This window comes from Bufo bufo, chromosome 5, assembly GCF_905171765.1.
Source record: "Bufo bufo chromosome 5, aBufBuf1.1, whole genome shotgun sequence".
Taxonomy (NCBI): domain Eukaryota; kingdom Metazoa; phylum Chordata; class Amphibia; order Anura; family Bufonidae; genus Bufo; species Bufo bufo.
Window position 1 is genome coordinate 256984919 of NC_053393.1, and position 21910 is coordinate 257006828.

General features: G+C 44.8%; 1 protein-coding gene across 1 annotated transcript in view; it reads left to right on the forward strand.

Moving 5' to 3' along the window:
* Positions 1–14461, forward strand: part of C5H7orf57 (chromosome 5 C7orf57 homolog) — a 66257-nt gene extending 51796 nt beyond the window's left edge. Inside the window, exons 6-8 of the mRNA XM_040433040.1 lie at positions 6995–7119; positions 8183–8303; positions 14217–14461. Of these exons, the coding sequence (XP_040288974.1) occupies positions 6995–7119; positions 8183–8300 (243 nt within the window). The 3' untranslated portion in view covers positions 8301–8303; positions 14217–14461. The remainder of the gene's footprint in view (positions 1–6994; positions 7120–8182; positions 8304–14216) is intronic.
* The last annotated feature ends 7449 nt before the right edge of the window (positions 14462–21910 follow it).

Below are 21910 nucleotides of genomic sequence, written 5' to 3' on the forward strand. Positions count from 1 at the left end.
TACTCCTACCTCAAAGAAACTTTACTTAGATTTGTTGACTGCTATATCTGCCTCCACATCAATCCTCTTAGAGTAATTAAAATCAGTTTATAATGCTAAACAACTCTTGACAAGTGGCCAAAACACATCACATTTCTGGTTGTAAAGTATTGTAAAATATATGTCTATATTGTGTGACACAGTGAGGGGTTGTGTCTGGCAAGGCAGGTATTTTCCTCCCAGCATGTGCGGCTGGCCTTTGTCCAGCCAGGTGAGGTCAAATACCGGACCGGAGTTTAAGTGCCGGTCTGGGTTTTGGCAGAACCTGGCTGTCTTTAAATAGGCAGCTGGGCTCAGCAGAGATGTTTCTGTTTTTGGGATCTGAGGCTTTGAGCCGTGCTCGAGGGCTGAGAGCCGCACGCTGGGGAAACAGGCCCCCTAAAGCCTGCTGTGGACTACTGGAGGCAGAACTGCCAGCAAGGTGACTTGTGTTATATGAACTTTCCATTGTGTGTGAATTAACACCAAGACTGCAAAGTTACGTGCTGTTTTGTACAATTGCGTACAAAGTGTAAATAAATAAATGACTGACGTTTTGAGTTAAGAACTTGTATTTTGCCTCTGTACTGCACCTGCTTTACCCTATCTACCAGAGCGAAACCCCACAATTGGTGGAGGATGCGGGCTAAAGCAGTGAGGCTGGCGTGAACACCAATATTTTTGGTTTCTGCATTTTTCAGGCACAATTGTAAGTCGTACATTAAACCAGCTGTATTACAACCAGTGCTCCACGACAAAATGGAGGCTGTTTTGAAGGCCCTCATGGAGGCTAATCTGCAGCAGCGAGAGACGAACCTGCAGCAACGCAAGGCTAATAAGCAGCAGCAGGAGACTAACCAGTTGCTGCTACAACACGTGATAGCTTTGCAGATAGCAGGAGCAACCCCTAGTGTCCACGATGCCTGGAAAGCAGTCCAAGCCGCGATTCCTAAGTTGACCCTCGCAGATGACATCGAAACCTACCTGGCGACGTACAAAAAAGTGGCCATCAAGGAAAAGCTACTCCGTTACCAGTGGGCTGAGGTCGTCGCTCCATTCCTGGTATCCGATTCCCAGCGATCGATCAAGCGGCCAACTACCAAAAAGTAAAGGGTGAGATTTTGGCAAGACTGGGGGTGAATGTGTTGGTCCGGGCCCAGCGGGTACATGAGTGGGGGGTTTAAGCCGGCTGAGCCTGCGAGGACCCAGTATTATGACTTACTCCACCTCTTGCAAAAAATGGCTACAGCCTGATGTGCAGAGTCCCCCGGCTATGCTGGATAGACTATTGGATGATATGTTTGGAGGGCGCTGCCACCCCCTCTCTAGCACTGGATCGGCCAGGTGTCTCCTGGCAACACCGTAGAAATGGTGGACCTGGTGGAGCGCTACGAGGCTACTAAGACTGTTACAGTGGGTTCTTTTGGGAGGCAGTCAAACCCCGTAAATCTCCATCCCAGACCCGGCGACTTGTACCAACCAAACCCACCCGGGGTATACCCTCTACGGACCTGGCTCCGATAGTCTGCTGGCGGTGTCAGGAGCCGTGCCATGTAAGAGCTGACTGTCCCCATCAGGTGGAACCCATGGATGCTAACTATGGCTACCGTCAGTCGCTATATGCCAGGAAGCTGTGTGCAGCAGGTACCCAAAAAACTCTAAACCACCTGTGCCAGGTGGAGGTAGGAGACACTCCAGCGGAGGCTTTGCTGGACTCGGGGAGTTTGGTGTCCCTAGTAAGGGCTCCCTTGGCACGGTCAGCTGAGTATACTGGCCGTAAAGTCAGGGTCATGTGTATCCATGGAGACTTGAAAGACTATCCCACCGCCCTGGTGTCTCTAACCACAAGTTTTGGCAGATGGACTCACGAAGTGGCAGTTGCCCCAAATTTAGACTATGAACTTATAATAGGTAGAGACTTCCCGGCACTGTGGCCTGCTATGAGAGTGACTGATACCCATGAGACAGGGGTAACACTAGCAGAGTGGCCCGGCTCAGGGGGGAGACCAGAACCCTGGGAACCTAAGACCGAAGGGCCAGCGGTAAGGGTGACCGCCACTTCGGTGGAAGAGAGGGAGACAACCCCTCTAAGTGTAATGGTGGGAGACGTGGAGGACTCTCCACGGGGTCCTGAATTGGCAGACCTCAATGTCTCCAGGGATAATTTTGGTACTGCCCAATGTCTGGACCCAACCCTATCCCGTGCCTGGGAAAATGTGTTAATAGTAGATGTGAACCACAACAACCTGGGGCAGAGTCAGTGTTTCCCCGTTTTGTGGTTCATCAGTAAATGTTGTATCGGTAAACCAACTACGGGGTGAGCCTATTGAACAGTTATCCCCAAGGCTTATCACAAGCTTGTGTTAATCTAGTTCACCAACACGTTCTCGGGGGTCACCTGGGGCTGCAGAAAACTCAGGATTGTATTCTACAGCGGATTTACTGGCCCAGCATATTCAAAGAAGTGGAAGAGTTTTGTAAGTCTTGCACAACCTGCCAGATAACTAGCCCCCAGCAACATTTCCGTAGTCCCCTAGTACCTCTCCCGATTATCGAAGTACCGTTTGACCGAATAGCTATGGACCTCATAGGCCCAGTACCAAAGTCCGCCAGAGGGCATCAACACATCTTAGTCATTCTACAGTCGTGGCCAAAAGTTTTGAGAATTACATAAATATTGAAAATTGGAAAAGTTGCTGCTTAAGTTTTTATAATAGCAATTTGCATATACTCCAGAATGTTATGAAGAGTGATCAGATGAATTGCATAGTCCTTCTTTGCCATGAAAATTAACTTAATCCCAAAAAAAACTTTCCACTGCATTTCATTGCTGTCATTAAAGGACCTGCTGAGATCATTTCAGTAATCGTCTTGTTAACTCAGGTGAGAATGTTGACGAGCACAAGGCTGGAAATCATTATGTCAGGCTGATTGGGTTAAAATGGCAGACTTGACATGTTAAAAGGAGGGTGATGCTTGAAATCATTGTTCTTCCATTGTTAACCATGGTGACCTGCAAAGAAACGCGTGCAGCCATCATTGCGTTGCATAAAAATGGCTTCACAGGCAAGGATATTGTGGCTACTAAGATTGCACCTCAATCAACAATTTATAGGATCATCAAGAACTTCAAGGAAAGAGGTTCAATTCTTGTTAAGAAGGCTTCAGGGCATCCAAGAAAGTCCAGCAAGCGCTAGGATCATCTCCTAAAGAGGATACAGCTGCGGGATCTGAGTGCCACCAGTGCAGAGCTTGCTCAGGAATGGCAGCAGGCCGGTGTGAGCGCATCTGCACACACAGTGAGGCGAAGACTTTTGGAAGCTGGCCTGGTGTCAAGAAGGGCAGCAAAGAAGCCACTTCTCTCCAAAAAAAACATCAGGGACAGATTGATCTTCTCCAGAAGGTTTGGTGAATGGACTGCTGAGGACTCTTTCCGATTGTTTGGGGCATCTGGAAAAAAGCTTGCCCGGAGAAGAAAAGGTGAGCGCTACCATCAGTCCTGTGTCATGCCAACAGTAAAGCATCCTGAGACCATTCATGTGTGGGGTTGCTTCTCATCCAAGGGAGTGGGCTCACTCACAGTTTTGCCCAAAAACACAGCCATGAATAAAGAATGGTACCAAAACACCCTCCAACAGCAACTTCTTCCAACAATCCAACAACAGTTTGGTGAAGAACAATGCTTTTTCCAGCATGATGGACCACCGTGCCATAAGGCAAAAGTGATAACTAAGTGGCTCGGGGACCAAAACGTTGACATTTTGGGTCCATGGCCTGGAAACTCCCCATATCTTAATCCCATTGAGAACTTGTGGTCAATCCTCAAGAGGCGGGTGGAAAAACAAAAACCCACTAATTCTGACAAACTCCAAGAAGTGATTATGAAAGAATAGGTTGCTATCAGTCAGGAATTAGCCCAGAAGTTGATTGAGAGCATGCCCAGTCGAATTGCAGAGGTCCTGAAAAAGAAGGGCCAACACTGCAAATACTGACTCTTTGCATAAATGTCATGTAATTGTCGATAAAAGCCTTTGAAACGTATGAAGTGAGTGTAATTATATTTCACTACATCACAGAAACAACTGAAACAAAGATCTAAAAGCAGTTCAGCAGCAAACTTTGTGAAAACTAATATTTGTGTCATTCTCAAAACTTTTGGCCATGACTGTAGACTACGGCACTCTGCACTTGGAGGCGGTGCCACTGCGACATACCTCGGCCAAACTCATAGCTAAGGAGTTAATGCAGATGTTTTCCAGAGTGGGACTACCTAAAGAGGTTCTGACTGACCAGGGGACCCCTTTTATGTCCAAAGTGATGAGGGAACTCTGTAATTTGCTGCACATAAAACAACTACGGATGTCCGTTTACCATCCACAAACAGACGATCTGGTAGAAAGGTTTAACCAAACATTAAAAAATATTTTGCAAAAGGTAGTGTCTAAAGATGCGAAGGACTGGGACCTCCTTCTGTCCTATCTCATGTTCGCAGTGCGAGAGGTACCCCAGGCCTCTACTGGGTTCTCGCCCTTTGAACTGCTATATGGCAGACACCCTCGCGGTCTCTTGGACGTGGCCAAAGAGGGGTGGGAACAACAACCCACTCCACAAAAGTGTCATTGGGTACGTTACCCAGATGCAAGATTGGCTAGAGACCGTGTTGCCTCTTGTTAGGGAGCATATGGAGGCAGCTCATAATCGGTAGGCTCGGGTCTATAATCGGTAGGCTCGGGTCCGGATCTTTAACGCAGGTGATCGGGTTTTGGTTCTGGTGCCGACCGTGGACAGTAAGTTCCTGGCTAGGTGGCAAGGGCCCAACGAGGTACTCGAGAAAATTGGAGATGTAAACTACAAGGTACACCAGCCAGGGAGGCAAAAGCCGGAGCAGGTTTACCACGTGAATTTACTCAAACCGTGGAAAGATAGGGAAACCTGTACAGAAGGCAGCCCGCGGCTGGGTTTTCTAGGGGAAGAGGTACCGGTCCCTCTGTCTGATGCAAGAGAGGCGGCTGCCACAGTAAAAAATTGCTGACAGCCTCTCCTCTAAACAGACTCAGGAGGCCAGGGATTTCATTAGTTGGAACACAGATGTGTTCTCGGACCTCCCTGGAGGCACTTCCATAATCCAGCATGACATTGTCACTGAGCCTCAGGCAAATCGTCCGATTAAAACCATACCGGGTACCCGAGGCTCGGCGACAAGCTATATTGGAGGAGGTGCAGCTAATGTTGCAGTTAGACATCATTGAGGAGTCAAAAAGTGAGTGGGCCAGTCCTATAGTATTGATACCCAAGCCGGACAGGACATTGCAGTTTTGTAACCACTTTCGAAAACTTAACGAGGTTTCCAAATTCGATGCATATCCCATGCCCATGAGCTCATCGAGAGGTTAGGACAAGCCCGGTATTTTTCTGTTTTGGACCTTACGAAAGAGTACTGGCAGGTGCCCTTAACAGAGGCTGCCAAAGAAAAAACTGCCTTCATCACGCTATATCAATAGAAGTTCTTACCCTTTGGTCTGCATGGAGCCCCCGCCACTTTTCAGCGACTAATGGACATCGTGTTTCGTCCACATCGTCGGTACGCTTTGGCTTACCTGTACGATATTGTCATCCAGAGTACCGACTGGGAAAGTCACCTACCCAAAGTGCAGGCTGTATTGGACTCCCTTCGGAAAGCTTGCCTAACCGCTAATCCAAAAAATGTGCGATAGGGTTAGAAGAGACTAAGTACCTGGGGTATGTCATTGGGCGCGGAGTCATCAAACCCCAAGTGAACAAAATAGAGGCGATACGGCATTGGACCCAACCTGTCACCACTAGGCAAATAGTCATTCCTGGGAATGGTGGGCTATTACATGAGGTTTGTTCCCCACTTTACTACTCTAGCCGCGCCCTTGACAGAGCTCTTTAAGGGACGAATATCAGTGATGGTTTGCTGGGATGATCAGGCGGAAGAGGCTTTTGCCGCTTTAAAGTCAGCCCTGTGTGGGTCACCGGTTTCAGTGACGCCCGACTTCAAGAGGGAGCTCATGGTACAAATGGATGCCTCCGAAGTAGGCCTCGGTGCTGTACTGTCTCAGAAAGTCAACGGGGAGGAGCATCCCGTTGTCTTCCTAAGCCACAAGCTCACCCCAGCCAAAACCAGGTACAGTATTGTGGAGAGAGAGAGTGCCTGGCTATCAAGTGGGCACTCTAGTCTCTCCGCTACTATTTGTTGGGGAGAACGTTCCGCCTGGTGACCGCCCACTCCCCTCTTAAGTGGATGAGCCATGCCAAAGACAGGAATGCCCAGGTCACAAGATGGTTTTTGTCTCTGCAGAACTATAAGTTCTCGTTAGAACACATAGCAGGCCGGTTGCAGGGAAATGCGGATGCCCTGTCCCGGGTGCATTGTCTGGCGTGTGGCAACCCTCCTCAGGGTTGAACAAAGGAGAGGGGGGGGGGGGTGTATGTGACACAGTGAGGGGTTGTGTCTGGCAAGGCAGGTGTTTTCCTCCCAGCATGTGCGGCTGGGATGATTTCCAGCCAGGTGAGGTCAAATACCGGACCGGAGTTTAATCCTAGCGATATGCCCCCATTGTCTAAGATGGGATAACACCTTTAAATAGGCAGCTGGGCTCAACAGAGATGTCTGTTTTTGGGATCTGAGGCTTTGTGCCGTGCTGGAGGGCTGAGAGCCGCACGCTGGGGAAACAGGCCCCCTAAAGCCTGCTGTGGACTACTGGAGGCAGAACTGCCAGCAAGGTGACTTGTTATATGGACTTTCCATTGTGTCTGAATTAACACCAAAACTGCAAAGTTACGTGCTGTTTTGTGCAATTACCTCAAGTGTGAATAAACACTGACATTTTGAGTTAAGAACTTGTATTTTACCTCTGTACTGCGCCTGCTTATCCTATCTTCCAGGGAAAAAACCCACAATTGCTATAGTTTGTCAGGTGTAATACAGATTTATCTATTTCTTTCCAAACAGGTTAAACTGCCAGCAATAGATCCAAAATTTATGAAGGATAACACTGGAATTGCATCCGGGAAAGGACTTCCTTCGACAAAAGCCAGGGATGAAAAGCTTGGAAAGAAATGTTTCTTTCCACCAATGTAAGTAGAGCATTTATGAGAGAACCTCACTGAGACGGGTGAATCGGTCTTGTTACAATCACAATAAATTCCATGTAAATGCTGAGGAACAAACAGCATTAGATGGCATCTGCAAAATTACAAAAAAAAATGGCTTTTTTTTTTTCCCTTTATGACTTTTACAGGTGAAAGAAGTTGAAAGCACTTGTTATACCTGTAAAAGTTATACAGTCAAAACCACACCCAAACATACAGTTTTAACACATGGCACAGAGACCCTGCCTTTGGCTACTTCTGAAAAGACCCTAAAGTAAAATGCAATCATGAGTTTCGCTGACTACATTGGAATTTTTGGGGGGAAACTAAGACAAATTTAACCCAAGTTAAACTATTAATAACATAAGGGTTTGTCCAGGATTTTTATATGCATGGTCTATCCTTAGGATCTGTCATCAATATCTGATCAGCAGAGAAGTCTGACACCTTGCACCCCCGTCGATAAGCTGTTCCGAGGTAACTACATAGCTCTTTCCATTGTGTAGTGGATGGAGCTGGGTACTGCAGTGCTGCTTCCATTCACTACAATGGGAGCAGCTGAGTGTCAGACCCCTGCCGATTTAGATATTGATGGTCAGCTTTTTGAAGAGGTTGCGGTAGTCTAGTGAGGTCTGTGGCCTTTTCATTGTTTACCAGGTACAGTGCCATATTGCTATGGGCTCTGTGTGGTACTGCAACTTATTGCAGCTCCGTCCCGGACAAGTAAATGGGATAGAGCTCCATACAGTACCATGAACAGAAACTACAGAATGTATGGCACTATACTTGATAATGAAGAGGCCGCAAGGCTAGCAAAATCTCCAACTGGTCAGACCAACCCCACCAATCTGACACAGATCACCTTCCTTAAGGATAGGTCATCAGCATTAAAATCCTGGACAACCTCTTAAATGGTAGGGTCTATGGTGCAGGCTGATGTAAATGTCAGGGCTTAGGTAGACATCATCTGCGTATTTAGTTACCACATACTAGAAAACATGATATACAGAATGATGAAGGTAAGCATTTTCATTTATTGATATTGCAGGCCAGGAAATAAAAGTGACTCTGTGAACATTGGCAAATTGCTAAGCAATGGATATGGAGATGAATGGCATCGTCAGCATGATGAACAAGATAAAAACCTGTACAGAAGGCCACAATGAAAGGTAACTCACAAATTGGGTTTCTTTCTATTTCATTTCAAAGCTATTTTGTTTTAAATTCGTTCATTTTATGGACAAATCACTGTTTTATAAATTATTAGCAGCTCTATTATTAGTGATAATACATTCACTTATGTTTATTTATTGAGACCAAAATTCAATGAACTGAAACCAAACTCCATAGAGGTGCACTGAGGTACTTCAGAAGGCCAGTCTTAGGAGGGTATTAGTTCAGCAAAGAGATAAGGCTCTGTTGATCCATCCAAAACCCTGCTAAGAATCCATTACCAGCTCATTGCATCTTGATATCCAAGGAGCACGTGAAGAGTTTAAAACTGCAGTGTAATCAAAATGAGTCCTGAATCCTTTTATTTCTTTTAATGGATGAAAGCCAGAAACAGACATGCCATGAAAAAATGCAAAGTAGAGGAACATTAACAGAAGAAGACTTTGGACTTTGTCTCTGTAGGCCCCACTCCTGGTTTTAGCTTACAAATGCAAATTAGTGACCAAATACTGATACTAGCAGTGTGAAAGTGACCTTACTTACTTTTCTTATAATAGTGCAGTAGCCCCTATCTCTGCACAGTAGAATGGTAATAACCAACAGTTATTGCATTCATGGGCTAACTGAATAAGACTAAACATGTTACCTAATCCCTGCTCCCACACATTGTGACCCTGGCATTCATTTAACAAAAGGCCAACAACATTCATATGCTTGGCCAACGGACTGGACACATTCATGGTCTAACTGCATAGGGCTACTGGTGGAATACTTATTAATATTGTGTTTGTTGCAACTTCACTGTGCATTTACATGGTTAATATGGCTTCCTGTCTCTGGGTGGTGTATTACAGCTGTCTGTCTGTAGGTCATGTAACATGACAATATTGTCACTGTTGTGTTGGTGGCCTGTGCCTGCCGCTGTCCTGCTGGTCACCTCATTTAAGGCACCTTTCCCTGTGGGAAAGTGCCTGAGCAATAGGTTAGATTGCTAGTTCCCTATATAGATGCACTATAACTGTTGTCTGCTCATGTATCAACTTCTGCCTGATGCCTGGATTCTGACCCTCCTCTGCCTGACGTGAAACATGGCTGCCCTGACCTGGGATTCTTTAGCTATTCACATACTCTGCCTGTTCTGATCTCAGCCGGTCCCTGACTACAATTTTGCCAGACTCCTTGGTGCCCTCCACTGGTGTCTCAGACACCAATGGGTCTGCTGTCAACAACACAGACTAGTCCAGGAGGTAGTAGTCTTTTGGCTCCCCTGCAGCGAACTACAGATCCCTGTAAAGCAGTTAAAGAGTGAATACCAGGGGACTGACCAGATAAGGCCCTTAGTTTTAGTTTAAATCCAAATCTGTTGGTTGACTCAGTGGTCACGTTGTTGCAAATGCACACAGTAGACTGGCAGAGATGTTGCTGTAGGAATGTTCTGTTCCTTTATAAATTACTGCTCAGCCACAGGATAATTGCTAGTGTTAACCACATGCCAGAGCAAAAAATGACACTGCCATGTTTAGTTCAGTTTAGTTATCCCATGGATGCATTACATTTGACTAATCTGTGGGCTAAACTTTTCTCACACCGTTCCCACAGTATGAATTTAAAATGTAGATCAGAAGACTGCTTGATTTCTTATTATATAAACAAATAAATATAAAGCTGCCCCTTTAAGACAACCATTATGCAAGCTCCTTCTTTGATTCCTCATCGTAGAGCCAAACAACTATAAATCATAATTTCTAATATTTTTTGAGTTTTTTTTTCTTTTCAGGCTTGTTTGCACTCTATGCAATGTACAGAAAAACATCCTGTTGCTATGTGGGTGTATTTGACAGATCTGTTTTTATGTCTATTTTGGAGTGTGCTTTAGGCCTCCAAAATAACTTTGAATGAGCTTTAGGCCTCATGCACACGACCGTGGCCGTTCCGTTTTCAGTGATTTTCTGCGGACCCATTGACTTTCAATGGGTCCGTTAAAAAATCAGAAAGTGCACCGTTGTTTATCCGCGGCCGTGATCCGTGTTTCCTGTCCGTCAAAAAAATAAGACCTGTCCTATTTTTATGACGGACAATGGTTCACGGACCCATTCAAGTCAATGGGTCCGTGAAAAAACACGGATGCACACAAGATTGGCATCCGCGTCCGTGATCCGTGGCCGTTGGCAACTTTCACACAGACGGATCGCAGACGCTACTGCAGTCCTGGTTGCCATGGTTACTTAGCAATTTTTAGAAGCATTATACTTACCTGCGATGTCTGTGACCGGCCGGGCGCTCCTCCTACTGGTAAGTGACAGGTCTGTGCTATAGGCAATGCGCCGCACAGACCTTTCACTTACCAGTAGGAGGAGCGCCCGGCCGGTCACAGACATCGCAGGTAAGTATAATGCTTCTAAAAATTGCTAAGTAACCATGGCAACCAGGACTGCAGTAGCGTCCTGGTTGCCATGGTTACTAATTGGAGCCCCAGCGATTAAACTGGGACTCTGATCGGAACTCTCCACTGCCACCAATGATGGGGGAACGTGATTTTAACTAGGGGGGGGGGGGAGATGTGTGGCCGGCCGCTCTGGCCACCAATGATGGGGGATTCGGAACGTGATTTTAACTAGGCGGGGGGGGAAGAGATGTGAGGCCGCTCTGGCCACCAATGACGGGGGATTCGGAATGTGATTTTTAACTGGGGGGGGGGGGGAGAGAGGTGAGGCCGTCCTGGTTACCATGGTTACCAATCGGAGCCCCAGCGATTAAATTGGGACTCCGATCGGAACTCTCCACTGCCACCAATGATGGGGGAACGTGATTTTAACTGGGGGGGAGATGTGAGGCCGCACTAGCCACCAATAATGGGGGATTCGGAACGGGATTTTAACTAGGAAGGGGGGGGAGAGGTGACGCCGCACTGGCCACCAATGAATGTAATACAGGGGAGGTAGGGGGGGTCTGCCCCCTCCTGCCTGGCAGCACCTGATCTCTTACAGGGGGCTATGATACGCACAATTAACCCCTCAGGTGCGGCACCTGAGGGGTTAATTGTGCGGATCACAGCCCCCTGTAAGAGCTCGGGTGCTGCCAGGCACCAGGGGGCAGTCATGTACACAGTTCGTAGGATATTCTAACTTGAAGCGTCCCCATCACTATGGGAACGCCTCTGTGTTAGAATATACTGTCGGATATGAGTTTCACGATTTAACTCAAATCCGATGGTATATTCTAACATAGAGGCGTTCCCATGGTGATAGGGACGCTTCAAGTTAAAATATACCATGGTATATTAACTCCTGACTTTACATTAAAAGTCAATGGGGGACGGATCCGTTTGCAATTGCACCATATTGTGTCAACGTCAAACGGATCCGTCCACATTGACTTGCATTTGGCTCCGCACGGCCAGGCGGACACCAAAACAACTTTTTTTTTCATGTCCGTGGATCCTCCAAAAATCAAGGAAGACCCACGGACGAAAAAACGGTCACGGATCACGGACCAACGGAACCCCGTTTTGCGGACCGTGTGCATGAGGCCTTAAGGGTATGTTCACACAGATTTTTCCACCAGAAAAATTCACCACAGCAGAAATCCAAAGTTGACCATAAGGTTTTTGCTGTGATTTTGCACACTGTGGATCCACCCGTGCTTTATCCCTGTTTAGTGGGGATGCTCCACAAGAGGACACGGTTAACAAAGGTTTCTGGTTGTCTGCAAATTCCATGCAGAAATCTGCTGCTGTATGGACGTCAGCATGGACTCTCACTGAAAGCTGTGGGAGGTGGTATTCAGCAGGAAATCCAAGCACAGATACCACCTGATATATTTATCACAGTATATGTATGATTATGTAACAGGGCGCTCTTCTCGCAGCAGCTTGCGGTGTATGGCACAACTCAGTTGTTTTGCAGTGCAAATCTCTTTATTTCAATGTGTTTATCTGTAGAAACCACATTACAAAACCATCACAATTTGTGGTGAAACCACACAGTTTTGCTGTGTGGTTCTTGGTTGCACTGCACAAACCACTACACATACAGTGAGGAACAGAAGTATTTGAGCACCCTGCAATTTTGCAAATTCTCCCACTTAGAAATCATGGAGGGGTCTGAAATTCACATTGTAGGTGCATTCCCACTCAGAGACAGAATAAAAAAAAAATTAAAATCAGGAAATCACATTGTATGATTTTTAAAGAATTTATTTGTCTTGCACGGCTAAACATAAGTATTTGAACACCTGAGAAAATCAGTGTTAATATTTGGTACAGAAGCCTTTGTTTGCAATTGGAGGTCAAACGTTTCCTGTAATTCTTGACCAGGTTTGCACACACTGCAACAGGGATTTTGGCCCACTCCTCCAGATAGATCTCCTCTAGATCTGTCAGGTTTCGGGGCTGTTGCTGAGCAACCCAAAGTTTCAGCTCCCTCCAAAGATGTTCTATTGGATTTAGGTCTGGAGACTGGCTAGGCCACTCCAGAACCTTGATATGCTTCTTACGGAGCCACTCCTTGGTTATCCTGGCTGTGTGTTTCAGGTCTTTGTCATGTTGGAAGACCCAGCCACGACCCATCTTCAATGCTCTGACTGAGGGAAGGAGGTCGTTGCTCAAAATCTCACAATAAATGGCCCCATTCATCCTCTCCTTAATACAGTGCAGTCGTCCTGTCCCCTTAGCAGAAAAGAACCCCCAAAGCATGTTACCACCCCCCATGCTTCACAGTAGGGATGGTGTTCTTGGGATGCAACTCATCCTTTTTCCCCCAAACACGACGAGTGAAGTTTAGACCAAAAAGTTCTACTTTGGTCTCATTTGACCACATGACTTTCTCCCATGCCTCCTCTGGATCATCCAGATGGTCATTGGCAAACTTCAGACAGGCCTGGACATGTGATGACTTGAGCAGGGGAACCTTCCGTGCAATGCATGATTTAAAACCATGACGGCGTAATGTTCTACCAACAGTGACCTTTGAAACTGTGGTCCCAGCTCTCTTCAGATCATCGACCAGCTCCTCCCTTGTAGTTCTGGGCTGATTCCTCACCTTTCTTATCATCCGTGATACCCCATGAGGTGAGATCTTGCATGGAGCCCCAGTCCGAGGGAGACAGACAGTTTTTAGCCTCTTCCATTTTCTAACAATTGCTCCAACAGTTGATCTATTTTCACCAAGCTGCTTGGCAATTGCCCCATAGCCCTTTCCAGCCTTGTGGAGGTCCCCAATTTTGTCTCTGGTGTCTTTTGACAGCTCTTTGGTCTTGCCCATGGTAGTAGTTGGCGTCTGACTGACTGACTGAGGTGGATAGGTGTCTTTAAAGAGCTCAGACAGGTTCTACTAAGTTAGATTAATGAGTGGAGTAGAGGTGGACTTTTTAAAGGCACAGTAACAAGTCTTTGAGAGCCAGAATTCTTGCTGTTTCTCAGGTGTTCAAATACTTATGTTCAGCAGTGCAAGATAAATAAATTCTTTAAAAATCAATTCTGTCTCTCAGAGTGGGAATGCACCTACAATGTGAATTTCAGACCCCTCCATGATTTCTAAGTGGGAGAACTTGCAAAGTCGCAGGGTGTTCAAATACTTCTGTTCCTCACTGTATAGACTGCCTACATGATCAGAGCTTTCCACACTTGAACATTATTAAAAAAATATACAAGTTTAGTCGAGTTATGATTAGCCTAAAAATGAAGCCATTATCTCTTAGCAGCAGATATCCCTTTTGCTGACAGTTTTCAAATGGCAGCAGATTTTTACTTCTACTCTGAGCTGACAAAATAGTGAATAAAAGTGAAACAAAATCATACAAATGTATTGCACTAGATTTTACATACTTTTATATGGCCAATGTTTTTTAAACTTTCCTGACCTGTGAAGGATCAACTCTGAGAATTAATATATTTTTTCTGTGTTTTGCAGGTTTTGAGTAAAAGGAGGGCAAGTCCACGGTATCTGCTATATCAACACAGTAGAATTAAAACTGGATGCTTAGAAAACTTAGAGAAAAGCATGCAGAATCTTAATAAATACGGAGCCAACTTTGATTCAGCTCTTGTCAAACGATACTGTCCAGTTTTATTGTTCTTAGTGTAATTTATTTCTTATTGCTTTTCAGTGAGGTGAAATAACTGTTTCAAGTACGAATAAAATATTAATAAAAATAACGATGCATCACTCACTACTGAATTCCAAACTGCATTTAGAGATCCACCTATACAGTATAAGGGTACTTTCACACTTGTGGCAAAGGATTCCGGCAGGCAGTTCTGTCGTCGGCAATCTGGACGCAAACTGATGTATTTGTGAGATGGATCCGGATGCGGACCTGTCTGAGAAAATTCATTGCAATACCGGATCCATCTTTCTGATTGTCATCTGGAAAAATGGATCCAGTATTTATTTATTTTTCTCATTTTTAAAGGTCTGCGCATGTGCAGATCGGGATACCGAATCCGGTTTTCCAGAACACTTAGTAATTAATACATTTCAATGGAAAATAATGCCGGATCCGGCATTCCGGCAAGTGTTCAGAAAACTGCAGCATTCTGCAGTATTTTCTACGACCAAAAAACGTAAAAGTGACTGAACTGATTGCTCTCCATTCCGAATGCATTAGGATAAAACAGATAATTTTTTTTTCCCGTATTGAGCCCCTGTGACGGAACTCAATACCGGAAAAGAAAAAACGCTAGTGTGAAAGTACCCTAATGGCAAGCATAGGCAGTATAGACAAACCCCTCCTATATGCATACCCCCTACTCAAATAAATTCAACATGGGACCCTCAAGCCTATGATCTTGCAATGTTCTTCAAGACATGTTATCTACTGCAGCCTCCAGGGAACATGTACCAAAGGTTGAGAACTTAGGATGTAAAGCATCCTGCTAGTAAAAATCTGGAGCAGTGAAAATGTATTTGCTTGAAAAAAAAAAGTTATAGTTCACTATTTGACAGACCATTTTCAGTTTAACAGATGACAGAAATTTTTTTTTGGTCTAACATAACGTATATTTATCAACCGAGACTATATCCCCTGCTGGAGGATGCGCTTAATTTGTGATGAGGCACAGGCCTTGTCATAAAGTAAGAGCAATCTCCAGCCGTTTGTGCGTCTAGACTGAAATGCACGGCAGCTCCGAGCCTAGCTGATGTATGTGGCAATTAAAAAGTTGCAAGCATGAGGGGTTTTTTTGTAATTTTTTACGCAAGAAAACTGGTGTAGGGGGAAGATAATTTCCCCTCATAGTGCTAACAGGTACAGTAAAAATAATGGTCTGGGCTGTTCTCGTTTATTTTTTTTCATAGTTTGGGCTGACTTCCTTTTGTTTCAGTGATTTAGATATTGTATTATTTATGCATATACTTGGTGCCAATTTATTCTGAGCACTTTCTTAAAGTAGGAAGTAAGAAACCGTTCCAGCTCACCAGTCTCCTTGTGGCTATACAAATTCCTGTGCGGATTCTGCTAGACTTGCGGTAGAAAGCGATCCAGCACGGATAAAATCAATCTTTGTATCTTTATTGATTATGATTAAAATCATCCCAACATATCATGTCATAAGCTGCCCCCTCAGCGATAGCACCTAAGAAGCTGAGAGGGCCACTTATAAGATGCTATGTGATTATTTTAATCAGAATGAATACAGGAACGAAGATGGATTTTATCCAAGTGCTGGATCGTTTTCTTCTTTAACGTTTACCTACTTCAAGGGGTTGTCCGGGTTCAGAGCTGATCCCGGACATACCCATAATTTCACCCAGGCAGCCCCCCTGATTTCATGCTCCCTTACCCTGCCCTGGATCGCGCAGGGCAAGGGCTCTTTTATTTACAATAACACACTGCCGGGCGGAGGCTTCTGCCCAGCAGTGTGTTCGGTGATGTCACTGGCTCTGATGGGCAGGCTTTAGTGCTGCCCTAGCCGTTTTAAAAGCTAGGGCAGCACTAATCTCGCCCATCAGTGCCGGTGAAGTCACCGTGCTCACTGCTGGGAGGAAGCCTCCGCCTGGAAGCCTTATGCAGAGCCCGGTTCGTCACCGGAACTCCAGAAAATGCCTTTGCCCTGCACAATTTTAGCGTAGGGCAAAGGAGAGCATTGGAGCATGAACTGCTCCGATGCGCAAGTCAGGGGGGTTGCTGGGTGAAAATGGGGATATGTCCAGGTTCAGCTCTGAACCCGGACAACCCCTTTAATGGGGGACATTTATCAATAATGACAATTTGCGCCAAAAGAATACTAACATTACATTACAAGTCTTGATTTGTTTCATCTCGTATATCAAAAACCTCACGCCACTTTTAAAATGTGACTTTTTTTAAAAATATAAACTTGATTTACTGACAAAGTTCAGGATGTCTATAGCTATTTGGAATTTGCACACTTGTACAGATTCTACTGTGGGGCAGCAGTCAGCAATGCAGAGGCAGGAACACACATCACTGCTCCTGCCTGTGCACAGGCAGGAGCAGCAATGTGCTATGCAGAGCTCCTGCCCTCGCCTCTCCGCTCACTTAAAGGCTCTGCATAGCACATTGCTGCTCCTGCCTGTGCACAGGCAGGACAAGTGATGTGTGTTCCTGCCTGTGCATTGCTGACTGCAACCCCACAGTAGAATCCGTACAGGTGTACAATTTCACCCACAAGCCAAATATCCCAAACTTTTTGTGAGTAGTGTATATATAATGACCATTCTTATTATTTATGTACAGGCAGGAGCTCTGCATAGCACAGGCTTTAGCAGAGTGGGTACAGACAAGAACATCAATGCATGCTGCTGCCTGTACATAAATAAGAAGAATGTTCATTATATATACACTACTCACAAAAAGTTAGGGATTTTTGGCTTGTGGGTGAATTTTCAGGATGAACCTAAAATGCACTCTAACCTTTACAGGCAAACTTTAATGTGACCTTCTCTAAACTTTTCAATGCACATGTCCAACTGTTCAATGTTTCAGTACTTTTTGTACAACTTACTGTTCTCTAACAAGGAGCTTAACGGCAAAATTCAAAATGGGTGTTTGATCCATGAATCGCCCAATAAATTTTCTGGTTCAATTAGAATTGGTATTTAAACAGTTTTCCTCATCGTGCTGTTCCCCTTTTTGAGATAATGAGACCAAGACGACACCTGGCCATTGCGAGGTTTCAAGCAGGATGTTCTCAGACAGAAGTGCCACTGAGCTTAGAGTGTCACAGAGTGTCATCAGCAAGTTGCAACAGAAAGACTGGAAGAGACACAGAAAGGCATAGAAGTGGACGTTTTTGGCCACATCCCACACTGATGATGGCTTCATTGGGAACAATGCCCTGTGGAACCGGATGATGAATGCCACACAACTCCAGGCACATTTAAGGGAGGTGAGAGGCACCCAAGTGTCACGTCAGACCATACAAAAACATTTACATCAGAGTGGTCTGTGTGCTAAATGACCTGCAAAGGTACCTGACCACAACACCAGGCACAGGCATCATCATCTTGCATGGGCCAGGGAGCATCTATGCTGGACAAGGGACCAGTGGTCCTGAGTGTTGTTCACTGATGATAGTCGATTCATGCATAGCAGAAATGGCCGCCAACGATGTTGGAGACTTCAAGGAGAGCGCTATGCATCAGCCACTGTTGTTACCAGACAAGCCTTTGGTGGTGTTAAAGTGTGGACAGGTGTGTCTAGTCAATACAGAACTGCCCTACACTTTGTGAATGGAACAGTGACACACCCATACTACTTAATTCAGTCATTGTGCCTCTGGATGAACAACAGGACTAATATCATCTTCATGGACTACAATGCGCCAACTCATCAAGGTCACATTATTAGGGAATGGCTGCTGGAGACTGGAGTACCTTAAATGGAGTGACCTGCACTTTCTCCAGACCTGAATCCTAATGAAAACCTATGGGATCAGCTGAGTCGCTGTGTAGAGGCTTTTAACTCTGTACCCCAGAACCTCAATGACCCGAGGACTGCCCTTCCTCAGCAGGTAAGTGGACTCGTGAATAGCATGAGACGTAGCTGTCAAGCTGCAATTGATGCTTAAGACCACATGACGAGCTATTGAGACACTGACATTTTTTGAGTGGGTATGTATACCCACCACTGTTATTGGCATTTGTTTTAATAAATAGTTTGAGATGAGGAAACCACCATTGCATGCTGCTACTTAAATGCCCTACTTTCATGATATAATATCACTATAGCATGAACTTTTTATGTTTTCCATACATTTCACCCGAAAACCAAATATCCCTAACTTTTTGTGAGTAGTGTATAGTGCCAACATATTCTCCAGCGCTTTATAATTCAGAGGGAACATGTACAAATAAAGTGAACATTACACATTGAAAAGTCATCAATTCAGACAATAGGGGTGAGGGCCCTGCTCACTAGAGTTTACAATGTATGAGGAGATAGGGGTAAAACATGACGCCTAAGTGCTTGTATTATAAAATGGTCCAGTAACCTTTTTATATAGTATAGGGAAGTACAAGTAATTCTGCATGAGCCAACATCATTTAGTACAAATATTAAGTTGTAGTATCAGGGCTATGGTTGGATGAGGGGTACACGTTTTAGGAGAAATTATAGAAAGGTCACAAAATAGTTACATTAGGGAATATCGTAGGCCTGTCTAAGAAGATTTGCTTTTAGGGCACACTTCGAACTGTGGATGTTAAGAATCAATCTGAATGTCTAGGTTAGTGCATTCCAGAGACCTTGTGAAGTACGAGTAAAGTCTTGTAGATAAGAGTAGGAATTTCGGATTATTGAGGATGTCAGTCTGACATCATTGGCAGAGCGCAGTTAGGATGCTAGACAGAGATGAGCAAGGAGATAGAGGGATGTACAGCAGAACTTTGTGGGTGAGAGTGAGGAGTTTAAATTTTATTCTATATTGAATGGGCAACCAGTGCAGGGAATGGCACGGGGAGGAAGCATCAGTGAAGCAGTTTGATAGAAAGATGAGCCTGGCTGCTGCATTCAGGATGAATTGGACAGGGGAGAACTTGGTGAGGCGGAGACCAATCCGTAATGTGTTGCAGTAGTCTAGACTATAATGAATCAGAGCAACAATTAGAGTTTCGGCCATCTCCATAGAGAAAAAATGGCAGATTCTAGAGATGTTTTTGAAGTGTAGATGGCAGGAGCGTGCAAAGGACTGGAAATAAGGGGGTAAAGGAAAGATATGAATTGAACATGACACCTATTAGAAATATATTGTTTCAGAAATAGAGAGGACATGATGTTAGATGCAGAGGAATTTATATTGGACGTTTTAGCACACCTAGAAGACAGCCGAAGAAATTGTGTTTGAGACCTGTCCCAAGGCTGCTGTCCTTTGTCGGGAGATTTGAATTGTAGAGGGCGCTACTTCATCCAGGGTGCATTTTGGAGTTTTGTTTAAGTGAGTGTTCGCTGCCAGGACAGGAGAGGGCAGAGATTGGGACCGTTATAACTGTAGAGAATCCAATAGAAGCTGAGTGTTAATAGCGTGTATTGTAGGTTTCTGTGCAATATTTAGAAGGATGCTGAGAGGTGTAGGAGTGCTTGATGCTAAATGACAGAAAGTTGTAGTCAGAGATTGGGAGGAGAGAGTTAGTAAAGTCAGTAACTGAACAGAGTCGAAAGAAGTGAGCTTTTATAGGACTAGAGAGGACGTAAATAATAGAAAGTGGAGGGCAGATGGAAAGGTAGTTATCAATGGGGATGTTAAAGTCACAGAGAACAAGGGCTGATGTTTTACAGGATAGGAAAGGGGAAGCCAGGCAGAAAAGTAATCCAGGAACTGGTTTGGTGAACCTGGAGGGCAGTAGATAACTGCCACTCTCAGGGAGAGTGGATGAAAGAGTCTGACAGTATGGACCTCAAATGAGGGGAAGATGAGAGATGGTACTGGTCGAATGACCTGGAAAGTGCATTGAGGAGAGAGAAGGATTCCAGATCCTACACCATGCCTGTTCTTAGGCAGGCCTGGAGGTATGTGAAATGTGTAGACCTCCATGAGATAAGTCAGCCAAGGAGGTGTTATCATGTTGATGAATCCATGTTTCTGTGAGGGCCAGCAAGTTGAGAGAACTGGAGATAAAGGGTGATTAGAGCAGTGAGACTATGGCACTCTCTGCCTGAGATGGTGGTGATGGTGAATTCACTAAAAGAGTTCAAGAGGGGCCTGGATGTATTTCTGGAGTGTAATAAAATTACAGGCTATAGCTACTAGAGATGGGTCGTTGATCCAGGGAGTTATTCTGACTGCCTGATTGGAGTTGGGAAGAAGTAGATGATGGGGTAGGAGATATGTCTCCAATAGCAAGTAACAGGAGAACATAGAGAGAGATCAAATGGCTCAGTAATTTGTTGGAGTTTTCTCTGTTGCATAGTGGCGTTATGTGGATTCAGGTGATTTAAGAAACTAAACAGTGTAGGTGAGCTGTACATGGACGAGGGGAGTAAAGAGGAGCTGATATTGATAGAGGGTAGACTGAAAGCTTGCAAGAAAACAGCAGAAATAATGAAGATGGAAGCAGTGAACATGAAGAGACAATTGAGCATTTGTGAGTGGTGACCAAGTTTCTTTGAGTGTGCCACTGAGCTTACTTGTCGCCTGCTTGCCATCTTGGAGAGCAAAGCCCCACAGTGGAATCCGTACACCCATACACCGCTGACATGTCAGTGAGTGTACAGTTTCCAAAGCGGTATAGGCAGCTTGAACTTCAGTTGCCTATTAGGTCACTAGAACAGTAAAATAAGTAAATGGAGTACAGTGGATATAAAAAGTCTACACATCCCTGTTAAAATGTCAGGTTTCTGTGATGTAAAAAAAAATTAGACAAAGATAAATAATTTCAGAACTTTTTCCACCTTTAATGTCACCTATATACTGTACCACTCAATTGAAAAACAAACTGAAATCTTTTAGGTGGAGGGGAAAAAATCCCTAAAATTATGTGGTTGCATAAGTGTCCACACCCTCTTATTACTGGGGATGTAGCTGTGTTCAGAATTAAGCAATTACATTCAAAATCATGTTAAATAGGAGTCAGCATACATCTGCCATCATTTAAAGTGTCTCTGATTAACCCCAAATAAAGTTCAGCTGCTCTAGTTGGTCTTTCCTGAACTTTTCTTAGTCGCATCCCACAGCAAAAGCCATGGTCCACAGAGAGCTTCCAAAACATCAGAGGGATCTCATTGTTAAAAAGTATCAGTCAGGAGAAGGGTACAAAAGAATTTCCAAGGCATTAGATATACCATGGAACACAGTGAAGATAGTCAGCATCAAGTGGAAAATATGGCACAACAGTGACATTACCAAGAACTGGATGTCCCTCCAAAATTGATGAAAAGACGAGAAAAAAACTGTTCTCGGAGGCTACCAAGAGGCCTACAGCAACATTAAAGGAGCTGCAGGAATATCTGTTACTGGCTGTGTGGTACATGTGACAACATTCTCCCGTATTCTTCATATGTCTGGGCTATGGGGTAGAGTGGCAAGACGAAAGCCTTTTCTTACGAAGAAAAACATCCAAGCCAGGCTATATTTTGAAAAAACACATCTGAAGTCTCCCAAAAGCATGTGGGAAAAGGTGTTATGGTCTGATGAAACCTAGGTTGA